The 13,287-nt window shown below is 35.3% G+C and overlaps 1 protein-coding gene across 1 annotated transcript in view; it reads right to left on the bottom strand.

Moving 5' to 3' along the window:
• EYS (EGF-like photoreceptor maintenance factor) overlaps positions 1-13,287 on the bottom strand; it is a 331,694-nt gene that overhangs the window by 147,667 nt on the left and 170,740 nt on the right. Inside the window, exon 7 of the mRNA XM_085056747.1 lies at positions 1,231-1,395. Within this exon, the coding sequence (XP_084912873.1) occupies positions 1,231-1,395 (165 nt within the window). The remainder of the gene's footprint in view (positions 1-1,230; positions 1,396-13,287) is intronic.

The following is a 13,287-nucleotide window of genomic DNA, read 5'->3' as shown; positions in this document are numbered from 1 at the left end:
AATAACTAACAAGTGTAAAACACTTCAGTGTAAAGAACTGCTGCATCACCACTTATCCATGATTCTTAGCAAATTTTGCCGTGCTGTAGCTTAGGCAGCTGCAGCAATGGCCCAGATATAACATACAAGGATTTGAAATACTATTTTGAAAAGCAGTAAACATAAATTTTCAATTTGGGGCTAGAGCATTTCACATCTAAGTAAAGTGTAGTACAGATAAAAATAAAAGGCATAACTAAATAATGCCACGAAGCTTATATTACTTTTAACCCTGGCTTATAATTATGTACATAGTTCAGGTGAATTCATATATATTACTAGCAAATTAATATAAATGCAACAGAATTTAATCAAAATTATTATATCAAGAAGATTCCTCTGTGTAGAGAAACCCTAGGAAGCTGCAGTAAACTGAAAATGCTCCTAATGATTTTGCATTTGTGGAGTAAATTTATCAAATAAACATATTTTTCTAGCTCTTGTTGGGTTTGGGAAGAAATCACCTCACTTTCCATGTTTTCCATTTGCAAGAAATTGGAAGATAAAATGTATAATGAAATACTCAACTGGCAGAGAAGTCTGGTTTTTCTTGCTGACTAGTGAAAAGTGTACTTCTGTCTCAGAAGTTTATGCCATATATTGAGGAATGAAATATGCAGGCAAGAAGCAAATTTTTTATGTAGTATTAACAGGCATACATCCAAGTCTGCAAGTATACTCTCTGGGGATCACAAAAGAATTCTCTGAAGTGTGAAATCACAGTAAGTACTTCAAAATATGGCAAAATTGCAGAACCTAAGGTGGTTCTATAAATCAAGAATTTGGAACCAAGATCACAATTATAAAAAGTGAGACTCAAGCCAACTATGGAGAAGCTATTTCTCTATAATAAGTTTTCAAAACTTTTTCAACATTTGTATTTTAGAGCTGTAACACTTACAACTAAAGTCATATGCTTACTGTGTTCTCTCTTGTCAGGAAGCAGCATTTTCTGTTGTAAGTTATGTTTTGCTCAATGAGTCATAAATTAAAGAACTTTCCAGAGGAACACAAGGAACAATGGTTTGAATTTTATAATGCAGCTTGCATTAGAATACCAAAAGGCTTCTACTGCATTTTAATGACTCATTTTGCTGTTGAAGAGAAAATGCCAGCTGATGTACACGAAAGTTAATAAGGACCTGAAGGAGCTAAAACTGATACTTAACTTCAAGTATCTTTGGTACTCACTGTAAAGAATTGTGCCATTTAGAGCAGTTGTTTTCACTGTCAAGTACAGAGTTGTCAGATTGCTTGTTTCCTGCCCAGATGCAGTCCTGGTCTCCGATACAGATGTCAGAGAAGGTAGTTCCAAATAAGAATTTCCAGTGAAGGATGGAAAAAACAGTGCTGTGTCTGAAATGAGCAACAAAGGGCTAATTTTATTAAGTTATTACAAAATAAAGTAATAGAACACAATATAATCACTGAAGCACGTTTAAAAATATCCATTTTTTTGCATACCTGTGAATAGCATCATCATTATTTGCTGAGCATGCACATAAATTTACTTAATTTCAAACATTCAAATCAAACATGCAGAAAATGAAAAAGTTATAGCATCTGCTTATTACCAGAAGTGAAAAGACCATTATAGGAGGGATTACTGCTAGAAGATGCAAATTCAAAAGATTGTCATAAATTTTCATATTTACAGATGTGTCAGTGCAGAACTTTTGTCCTATGACATCCTTGTGAAGTACTTTTCATTTTTATTTCTAGACAAGAAACCCAGTTTTGCTTCATTTTCAGGACACTCAGATTTGCTGGGTTTGAAATTATAAAAAGCATGGCAGTATATGCATTTTCCCACTACACTACTCTGGAAATGAGTAATGGTTAAGAGAAAATTTTTAAATGTGAAGGCTTAACATTTACAACATTTATTGCATTAATTACTTTAGTCATTATGGTTTTGGCTTTTTTTACTCTGTACATATGATAATAATATCATTAATGCAAGAAAAAATAGACTAAAACTAATTGAGGTTAGGCAGAATATCTTCCTGATGCCTTAAGCATCCTATTCAAGCAATACACCTTGAAGATTGCCCAGATTAATCAACAGGGATATGAAGAAGGAATAAGCAACAAGAAAAATATTTTGAGTTCAGCTAATATTTTTGCAAAGAAATTTTTCGTTTAATGAATTAAAGCTATACAATGGATTTGTGACTGATGATTACACATAGGCATGACTAATACATTATTTCTTTTTTAATTTTTATTCACTTTATTAATTTTTAGTTTGTTTGAGAATCTGACCATTGTTTATCCTCTGTTGATTTTATTTGACTTAAGAAGAAAGGACGGAAGGACAAAAGGAAAGGCCTAGTTAAACAAGCACATGTTGAAGTACAGTCATTAAAAAAACCCCACACCCTGACAGCAAAAGAAAGGCAAGATGGAAAGCAATGAGTAGTTATGTTTCTAAATCACAGGTCTGGAAAAGGCAGGATTATTGGAGAGAGTGGAAAAACCTATGGCATGAGAAAAAGGTCAATGGCATTGCAAATCATAAGCAGAGCTACATGATTATGAGAGTGTTGCCTGCCTAATTGAATTCATGCTTTCAAGAGAAACAGTACTAGGAGATCTAGCAGTGTAGTGCAGGGCCACAAATATGATTAAGGGGCTGGGTCCTCTTTCATGTGAGGAAAGGCTGAGAGGGGCAGGGCTCCTAATGCTGCAGAAGAGCAAGTTCGGGTGGATCTACCAATGTCTATAAATACATGGAGATGGAGAAGAGGGAGCCAAACCTCTCTCAGCAGTGTCCTTCACAGGCAATGGGCACAAATCAAAACCCAAGAAACTACACCTGAGCACATTAAAACTCTTTTTGACTGTGAGGATGGTCAAACACTGGCATAGGTTACCCAGAGAGGTTTGTCGTGTCTCTATCCTTGGAGATTTTCAATACCCGACTGCGCATGGTTGTGAGAAACTTGTTCTAGGTGATCTTGCTCTGCTTGAGCAGGCAGCTGAACTTGATGGTCTCAAGATGATGGTCCCTTCCAACCTCAATGATTGGTGATTCTGTTATCCTTCACAGAAATGTTCTGTGCAGTCAACCTTAATTCTTATTCTTCAAGTGCTGTGCCTCAGTACTCATAATACAGTCGTACACTGAGCAACTAAAGCTATTAAAAAAAAAAGCTATTTTATTAGGCGGTCAAAAAAAACCCCAACTAGTTGACTTGGAGATTAACTGTCCACAATTTATTTTCTAAGTTAAAAATAATCTGTGAACTTTCTTTCAGCTAGGTGAAGGGAAGGGAGAGAAGAATGAGGAGGGGAAGGAAGCATGTGGTATCTGGGCAATCTTGAAAGGAAGGACAATCTCATCAGTCCTTTAGGAAGGATAGCTCTCTTCAAAGGAGAGATCTCCCATACTCAAAAATTTACAGGGACTCCAGCACCTTGCATCCAGAAGTCTTTGCATTAATGTAGAAGCAAAACTACTGAGAAAAACATGCTATTTCGACTGTAGAGCCTACAACTGCAGTGCTGTGCCCAAAGTAGCCAAGGACTCCATCACCAGTGCTGTGAAGTCCTATCTGAAATCAGTGGAAGAGACACAGAAAATACAGAAACTGCATCAGAAACAAATGCATACCTGGCCAAAAAAGCCATCCAGAAATGGCAAGATGCAGAGCATACCCTCTTCCCTATGGTGTGCATGCTATTAGCCTGCTGATACTTAAACAGCCATTTTCTGCCCTAAAGCTGTGCAACAGCTGCAATCTGCTGCAAGTCTACAATATCAGTAAAGAGGTCACTGAGAGCACAGGGATTAGTCCCCTGCTTGGATGAAGGCCCTAAGCTGGAGAAAACAGATTGAGTCTGTTGTATTAAGAACCTAAAATCTATGTCTCTTATAAAGTACACAGATTGAATACTATTGGCAAAGCTGCTAGTCTGGACTAAATTTTTCCACTTCCCTCATTCTACTAAACTCTTAATTAGCAGAAATTAAAGCCCCATGCAGCACTGAGCATAACTGCACACTGGTAAGATCCATGAATCACAGCCAAAGAAGGGCATATGCTGAACTACAAAAAGCTAATTCTCTACCACAGTATGAGTGTATTTTAGTGTTGCTTTCCAGCAATATTTTCAGAGCTTCATATTTTAAAATGGATGCTGTCAATAAGTAATTTTGTATTTAATTCATTTCACAGGACAGGCTAACAAGAAGAAATAGTTACTGTATTCTACCCTGGGTCCACTCTCTGATACTGTCAGCTTTGTCCATGACCACAAGGGACTATTCTCCACTGGGGCTGTGGTTTCCAAAGTGAATGGAGTGCATGCACCCTAAGGGCTTCTCAAAACAATTAACTAGGATACAGGAAGAAAAAAACTTCCTAACATTTTAAGGGTAAAAAAGGAGATTACAAATGATTCAAGAGAAAAAATTTGTAACAGAGTCTACAGAGTTGGGTCTGAATTATCTGACAACCATTGCTAAGGACAATACTGTAATAGTTTAACTGATGACTGGTTTTCTACTGAAATAACTAGGTTATCTGGGATATTATGTACTACAGTTTTAACAATAACACACAGTGCAACAAGAAAATGTTGAGAAACATTGACAAATTTGCATTATTTCCCTACTTGACTTTGTCTTAGTCAGAAAATAAAGAGGAGTAAGGGGAAGAATACAGTTTTCCACTGCTAGTAAAATGGAATCAATCCATTGCTTCTTCTACCTCTAATGTTCCCTTTGTATTCTTTGCTTTTTATGACAAGTTTGGCTTAGCACTAAATTCTATTAAATTCTGCTGAATTCTATTTCAAATAGATTTTTCAGTCTTGAAGATGGTAAGACTCAGCAACCACAGCAGCCATGATTAAATAAATTCAAGTGAGAACTAAGGAAGACTTTTAACATCATAAAATCCTAGAAAGAGAAGAAATTCATTCATCTTCTGGTATGAAAAATCTGAACAAGCCTTTCTACAATCTGCAGGGTTGATAACTTCATTGAAGTCCTTGGTCCTCTTTAATAATGACAATAAATTGGTAATCCTAGGATGTGATTAGCCTTATCCAGTCATGATCTATACCTGCCTATTTCTCTCTATTTGCTATAAAAGGAGTTGAGGGTCAATTGTTTAGCTGTAAACATGTACACCAGCAATATCTGAAGGTTGGAGAAAATTCTCATTCTTGTTGCTTGTGCATCAGACCTAGATGGCCCGCAGAAGGATTTTCTTTAGGCACAACCATCTTAGTACAGTTATTCTCAGCTGAAATGTTAGAGATGTGAACTGAACAGGATGTCAGAATATTAAGTCATGGGCTTAAACTCTGAATTTGCTGTCTGTATCTTTCAATGATGGTGGTAAACATCCTCTGAAACTTATGGACAGACTCTGTGCTTGTTCTTTTCCATCACTCAGAGAATATAATAGAAGCACAGGTAATAAAACCTCTGCTGAGCAGTGCAGCAAACCTTTTCCATATTATCAAGAATGGAGGTGTTCCTAGCAGGCAGAAAGTCAGTTAAGCAGCAGTATCAAGGGACTGATGAATACATGATCTGCTCTATCCATCTCATGCTCACAGAATATCCCAGGCAACCAAATTTAACCACCTTAGAGTAAGGCTTTCTTTTATCTCACGTTCATGGCGCGAAGAAAATCAAAGTGAAATAAATATGATTCAGAAAATTCCAAGGGATTATGTCTGGTACATATGAAATCTGACTTGGGTGTTTCATAAAGCATCACACACCTACAACAGTACAGAAATACAGTAACCCTTTCCTACGAAATAATTGATTAGCTGAGTTCAGCTGTTTCAAGACAGTAAAATATTAAACAAAATAAATCTCACTCTTGCTGCTTTCATTCGTCTCAATGCACAAAAGCCTTCTTCCTGCTGTAACTGAACTCCTACATCACAAAGCAAAAAATCTTTACAAAACAAAATGCACAAGTCTTCCTTTATCAGACCAACCTGGTGCCTTGTTGATAATGCTTTCTGCCGTCAACTGGGAGGTCTGAAATCAGATCACTGACTTAATATCTTACTTTGCAGATTGCTAGGGCCTTTGAACGGCAGAAAGACAGTACATTTAATTGTGAAGACTCAAGAGGAAATACTGAGAGGCAACAGGTCACATAATCAGTCCTTAAAAGCAGGACATCAATTCATTTTCATAGAAGGAAACAGCCATACACGTAGAGTAGTAATAGAAGAAAAGACTTAAAAAAATTTTAGGAAAATAAAGTAGATGTCCAGCCAACATGCATCTGGAAAAGGTACAAAGAAACACAGAACAGAAGCAAGAATGATCAAAGGGATGGCATGGCTTCCAGATGGAGAAACAGAACATGCCTGTTCAACATGCAGAGGAGAATGTGAGTAAGAAATGGCATCTCCATGCCTTGGACCACAGAAGATAGGGGGACTCAGTTACTCAATTACTGTTACTGTTGAGTCACAGGTTTAAAAAACAAAAGGAAATTCTCATTAATTTATTGCAGATTGTTTGGGGTAATTTATTGCAAAACACAATACGTGGCAAGTATAATGGAACCACAGGTCAGGAAATCCTAGTCTCATTGATTGGTGGAAGCTGAAGTAATGCACTTGGGGGGAAATCTCAGTTGTCCTGTTTTATATATCCTTTTCAAATAGTGACTGTTTCTTCTCTGAGACAGGATATTGAACTAGATGTCCTCCTGGCCTGATCAGGCTTGTGATTTTTGTGTGTGACTTGTTCTGCTCTGTCTATCACTACTAAGATTGCATGACAGAAACTAAGAGAGATGCAGACCATTTAACATAAAGGAAATTAATGATTCTCTAGATATCTGAAGCATATAGAAACTGTCATTACCTAGTGCCTAGAGATACACTCTTTTGACAGTTGTATTGCAATAAGCAGATTAACCCAATGTGAATATGTTATTAGATTTATTTAAAGAAAAAAAATTGTTGATAGTTTTAGCATTCCTTAAATACTAAGCTGAAGAGTTAGCTGCATGTCTTACAAAAGATCATAGTAGACCAGTTTGATGTTAATATGCTTTGTGAAAAAGAGAGCCACAAAAAGAAGAAAAAATGTTTTCATATTCCTATTTTGTAGCCCTCCATATTCCTCTTTCAGTCTCACATTTTAGGAAAGAAGGATCACTTTTTTTTTTTTTGCCTAGACTCTTAGTTACTGTACATCAGCAAAGTTATTATTGCATTTGTTTATAGCAAATAAGTATTCAGCCAACTCCTGTGTATATGTTAAAAGACAAAAATGCCTCAGAATAAGAAGAAGATTGTTCAGTTAATGGGCAAAAAACATTCCAAACTGTGCAGACAAGATGTGCTGTGTAATTATTAAGTTCTGTTATTTTTAATGGATATTGCATAAACATGTAGGGTTCAGATGTGTCCTCAAGTACAACAGACTACCATGAAAAAAGAAAAAGGAAAATTATTCATTCATATTCAGCTCAAGAGTTTGTGAAAATAGAAATGGCACATCAACAGAAAGATAAAAAATAGTGAAGGTGTTGGGTGTTGAAAAAATCCCAAACAATCTGCTTATTGTTAGCTCAAATCCACAAACAGAATTAGCATCTTACTGCCTATCTTTTGATAGTTTTGAAAACAACAGAATGATTTGTCTTTTTCTGTTTGATTAGTTTCATCTCCAAAATTTATTACTTTTCTCCTAAGTGCATTGGATTTTGAAGCGGAAAGAATGTTCCTAATTGATACTTGTACCTAATCAGATGTATTTTACCACCTGCATTCAAAATGATGCATAAGTGCTTCTCTTTTCCTGAATTTGACATAGAGGAAATTGGGAAGCTATTATCTAATATTTTTTCAAGCTCAACATATTTGACAGGAAATATGATCTTCCTGCAAAAACACCAGAGTTTTATCTATTTTTAAAAAGCACCCCATCTAGGAGGGAAATGAAGGTCCTTTATATTTTAATTTATATATTTCTATCTTTCCCAATTACAGGAAAAAGTCTGAGACAGACTTTTAAATGAAAGCATAATTTGAACTGGAGTTGTCATACTGCACTACTATATTTGATGTTGAAACACTGGGTGCTTTGAAGGTCGCTGTGACACATATTATGGCAAAATTTAATGAAGCAAGACTTGTAAAAATCTTTTGAAGTCCCCTCATTAATATATTTGTTCTGTAAAATATCACAGAAGATCTACTTGAACATGAGCTTTCACAGTTTTAATTCACATCTAATGAACTGGTAAAAGAAGCAAATTAAATAAAGTATTGCTTTTCATTGGGAAAAGAGGCAGCCGTCATAATATGTTTGAAAATTCATACTTTTCATAACAAGTTGATGTACTAGAGATCATATATTACTCATTGTAATGAGAACTGTTTGGTTTCATAAATGAATGGGTCAAATAATTTTCTATTGGTTTGCAGTGAGTCTCAGATGAATGTGAACATATTTTATTTGTATGATTGTAATTCTTATGTTTACCAAGATTCCAAGGCCATTTTTTTGTTTGTTTTATGGGGTATCAATGTGTTTTCAGTCACTTTAATTTTATCTCTGCCATCTAAATTTAATTTTATTCTCTGCAATGGTGCTTGAACACATAAACTAACATTCCTATCCCAAAGGATTTTAGAAATACTTGACGAGTAATTGGCTATAAAAGTTTAATTTGGAAAAATATTCAGATTTTTTCAGTGTGTGTAATATTTAGACATTTGAAGAGGAATCTTCCATCTGGATAACATTGCAGATTAATGCGTCAGATGGTTGGCAACAGATATTAGATGATCAATATTAAAAATGAAATGCAAGCTGTAGTTTTAAGAACACTAAATTTAATGTGCTCATATAAATAACACAGTTTATGTGTTGCTACACTGGGTATGCAACATTTTTTTATTACTTTCCTGAGAGATTTTGATGAGGTTTTGATTAGAGTTTCCTATTATTATTTAGCTATGTAGGTACATAATTTACAGAATTGTGTAAATCTAATCGGAGTTCTAATCTGAACTTGTTTTCACAAGGTCAGGGTCCAAAAAACATAGGAATATGAAAGCAATTTCTTCTCCATCTCTTAATTATATTAACACCTTGCTATGGCTTTTTTTGGGAATCATGTAGCTAACTCAATGATTTGGTGGAAAAAAAAATCAACAAATAACAGGCAAAGAAGAATATTTAAAGGTTAAAATTATTAACAAATGAAGTTAGTATCAGAGCATGAATTAGAAAACCAGATACTTTACTCTGTTTGCCATTTTCTTTGAGGATTCAGAAAACAGCAGTTTTTTGCTTCCAGTTTTGCTAATATAATTTATTTCTTTTTAATCTAAATTGCAAAAATATAAAATGGAGAAGTATCTATACAGACATGTTACCTATTCCTTTCCTTTATTCCTTATTATTTACCACTGTTACATTAGTTATGAGTACAAAGCTGGAAATACCAGTTACATATAATGATCACTTTAAATATATCTAATGTTGGTTTTAGAAAAATATTTTCCAATTGATTTTTAACATATTTACTGTGTTAATATTTAACAAAAATAAAACAATAATAACAAATCTGATTGTAATAACTTTGGTTGTTATCTTGGCAATTACAAGACAGCAACATTTGGGGGAAGCATATTCATTTTAAAATATTCGTGTTTACTTAATCCCAACAACACTAATTTCAAAGTATTTTAAATTGGGTTTAGCGTTGTAGGCACACAAACTAGTTCAGTCACATGAAATTGCAAAAGGATATTTCAATCAAGTAAGCAAACTTATCTGGATTAAATTAATGAGGTGGCCAACTGAAAAGGCATAAACTCTTGCAAAATTCTTAATTTTTTAGTAGCCTTATTCAACCAAGTTTTAAAAGCTGAATACTCTCTGACAACTTAGATATTATCTTGGCTATAGTCTTTAACTGTAATACCCTCACTCTCCCACTTCCAAAACCTAATTGGTAGAGGTGCCAGATGAGAGGGATGTTAACTTTTAAAGCTTCTCAGTTCATCTGCTTGCTTTTCTTCCACTGATTTGATGTCCCAGTGTTAGCAAATGCTTCCTGTGGGTGCAAGTGAAACAAAGAGAACAACTGTTTAATATACCTGCACATTGCCTTGCTTGTGCAAACTCTGGCATGGGTTTTTGGACAGGGCTTTGAGCAACCCCATCCACTTAAAGATGTCCCTGCTTTTTTTAGGGGGAGTTTAACCAGATGACTTTTAAAGGACTCTTATACTCAAACAGCTCCATGATCCTATGGTTTTATTAATGCAGAAGTGACTGAGCAGTAGACAAGACACTAACTGCCTTGCCATAGCTGCTGTGCCTTGGGTCAGTGTAAATTCCTTCTGAGAATGAAGAAAGAGAGAGAGGAGTGCTTTCCCAAGGAACAGCAGAGCAAGCTCCATTTGGAGACAAAAGAAGCCTACAGCATGGCCATAAACAAAGCATTCCCAAACCCCATTTTTTCTCCCTTTCTATTCCACTTGACCAAAACCAACTCCCTAAATTGAGTCCCAGAGGTAATAAAAGGCCTATGAAGAAAGCCATTATTCTTGAACAGATCTCCTTGCAACCCTTTTTTTCTCACTTTGCAGTGTGGATCTGACTTCTGGCTATACAGAAAGTTACTTAGAGGTTTATATTCCATGAAGGATGATTTTAGACAAAGATTTCTTTCATGTTTTGGGGTTCTGTCTGAAAGAGCAGGAAAACAGCACTTAAGGGAACCTGGAAAGTGACTGCTCCAGACTTAAACATCTTGTTTCACTTCTGGTAGTCTTTTCCCACTTACTGCAAAATACCACATCTATTCATTTCATCATATGATGTAATCTTCCTTTTGTTTAACTGTACAGAATTAGATTTTAGCACTACTGTTACCCTCTTTGCACTGGTGTAAGTAGAACTACTCAAGCAGGTTGCTGAAATTAAGTGAATAGCAAGGTGGTCAATGAAAAGACAGAAAATTTTATCCTACAGAAAAATATGTCCATACAAAATATTTCCTGTTCTCTGTCGGTTACCGCAGATTTAAAACACATTAGTTTCAAGATAAACAAAACCTCTGCTCGATAATAATTCAAATCCAGGTATCCAAGCTATAGCACCAGAATAGAGTTTAGAAAATGCATTAAATGAAATGACATGAATGATGGAAAGGAAATGACAAGTTATTTTCCAGCATTTGCCAATAGTTAAGAAACATTTTCTTATGCACATGGATAAGTGCGTAAGAAAATGTTCTACAAAGGATCTCAGGAGGTAAATAATAATCTCTTCCAGGCAACAATACAAATATAACAACGTTTGTCATGGACTAAGGTAATCCTTGTTCCTCAACACAATGTAAAAGAGAATTTCTTAAGCAAGTTATGACACAGCAACAGATCTCAACAATAACTAGCTTCATTATGAAAAACAGACAGGTATTAAAAAATTGCTTGATTTTTTCTGTTGTTTTAATAATTGTTGAGCTAAGGAATTCATCTTGTGGTATCTTATTTTCAATTAAATATCTATTTTTAAATAGTGTGTTACATTCTCTCATAAGTCTTCAAACTGTCTATTTCTTTCACGGATTTCAATGATTTTCTTATGTAGTGGGATGACTTTCACTTTATTTTTAGGGGGAAAAAGTGATAATTCTAGCAGTTTTCCACTATGAGACCTGTTTAACTGTTGATCAGCAACTATTAAAAAACCCCAGCACTGTGAAGCTGATACTGAGCTCTTGGTGGAACAGACACTGAACTGCTCCATTTAAGACTTTAATGCAATATAAAATCAGGACAGTCTTCCCTGCAACTTGGTAATGAAAGGGAAGGCAGATAAGTCATCATTCTTTTATAAAATTTAGGAAATTATACATATTTTAGAAGTGAGGGCAAAGTAAATGAAGTATGCATTTGAAATATGGATGACCCTTCCTGCTGCGTTGCCAAAATACTTTTCCTCACATTAGTACAAATGTCTGTGGATGGTCTGAGATAAAAGTCTATCATAATAGGTACACTTTCCTGCTGGAAAATATCACAGCTGAACTCACAGGACAGAAGCACATTTCAGGTAGGAGATGCTTAAGTACTGATTTACACCATGTGAAGGAATCATGCTCTCAGCTAGAAAAAGAAGCCTACAGCATGGCCATAAACACAAAATAAAAGGAGAAATAACAATTACATTTAAAACATGACTTTGTAAAAGTCCTCAGACAGACGTCTTAGGCTTTCATCCCTCACACCTGTCCTAAAAAGTGACCTACACTGGGCTGTCCACCTGTTTCCCCAATAACCCAACACTGAACAGGAAGAATTTGAAGTCTGTGCTGTCCACTAGGTCAGAGTTCCAAACTCCTTACTTAGGATTCAGAGATCTTCAGATGCCCTGGTCTCCAGGTCTGAGGAAGGATACCCTACACTTCAGGACACCCATCAGATCATCCAGGGATTTACAGATTATGGCCTGCTTGTTCCAGAGACTAATGCATTTCTGCAAGACTGAAGAACCACCTGTCTCAAATTTGGAAAAGCCATGATGAGTTTCTGATGGTAATAATCTCAAAATACTAGGTCCCAGTAACCATCCGATTTTGGCTTTATTGTTCCAAATTGAAATTAAAAGAAAAAAGCTCAACTCCTAATTGTTTTCCACAGCTGAAGAACCTATTTCTCCAGCAAAGCTTAAAACACTATCAATGGAACCCATTGTGAAAGCACTAACTTTTTTACTTGTGGTTGTTTATGTTATTCTGTTTATCTATTATTTTGTCACACTGCACATTTTTAAATATGCTGCTTCCAACAACCAGGAGAAGATAAAGTAGTCTACCTTTTCTTTTATTCTTGTCTTAAAAAGGAAATTTTCAGGCCAAAAGTTCAGACAGGAAACACAGGGATAAATCCATCCGGTACCTTCCAGTGTTAAAGACAGAATGGAACTGACCATAAGAATTTATATGAAATATACTAATTTACTTCCCATATTTAGACAGAAATGTTTCAGCAGTTTGTAGTTAAAAATTATTTCATTAGCACATCTTTTCGAATTGCAGATTCTCAAGGATATCCAGTGAGTTTTTTCAATATAATGCATTTGTGGTTTATGGGACATTTTAAAATTCAAGCTTATAATCTTATATTAAATAGCATATGAAGAATGGCATTATAATCAGAACCAGGAATTTTGAGTCCAGAGCCATTTTGTAGATGCGATCCAGAGAAAGGAAAGTAATGAAGATACAG

The sequence above is a fragment of the Lichenostomus cassidix genome, chromosome 3 (assembly GCF_008360975.1).
Source record: "Lichenostomus cassidix isolate B80296 chromosome 3, HeHo_3.0, whole genome shotgun sequence".
Taxonomy (NCBI): Eukaryota; Metazoa; Chordata; class Aves; order Passeriformes; family Meliphagidae; genus Lichenostomus; species Lichenostomus cassidix.
This window is presented reverse-complemented; position numbering and strand designations above follow the sequence as displayed.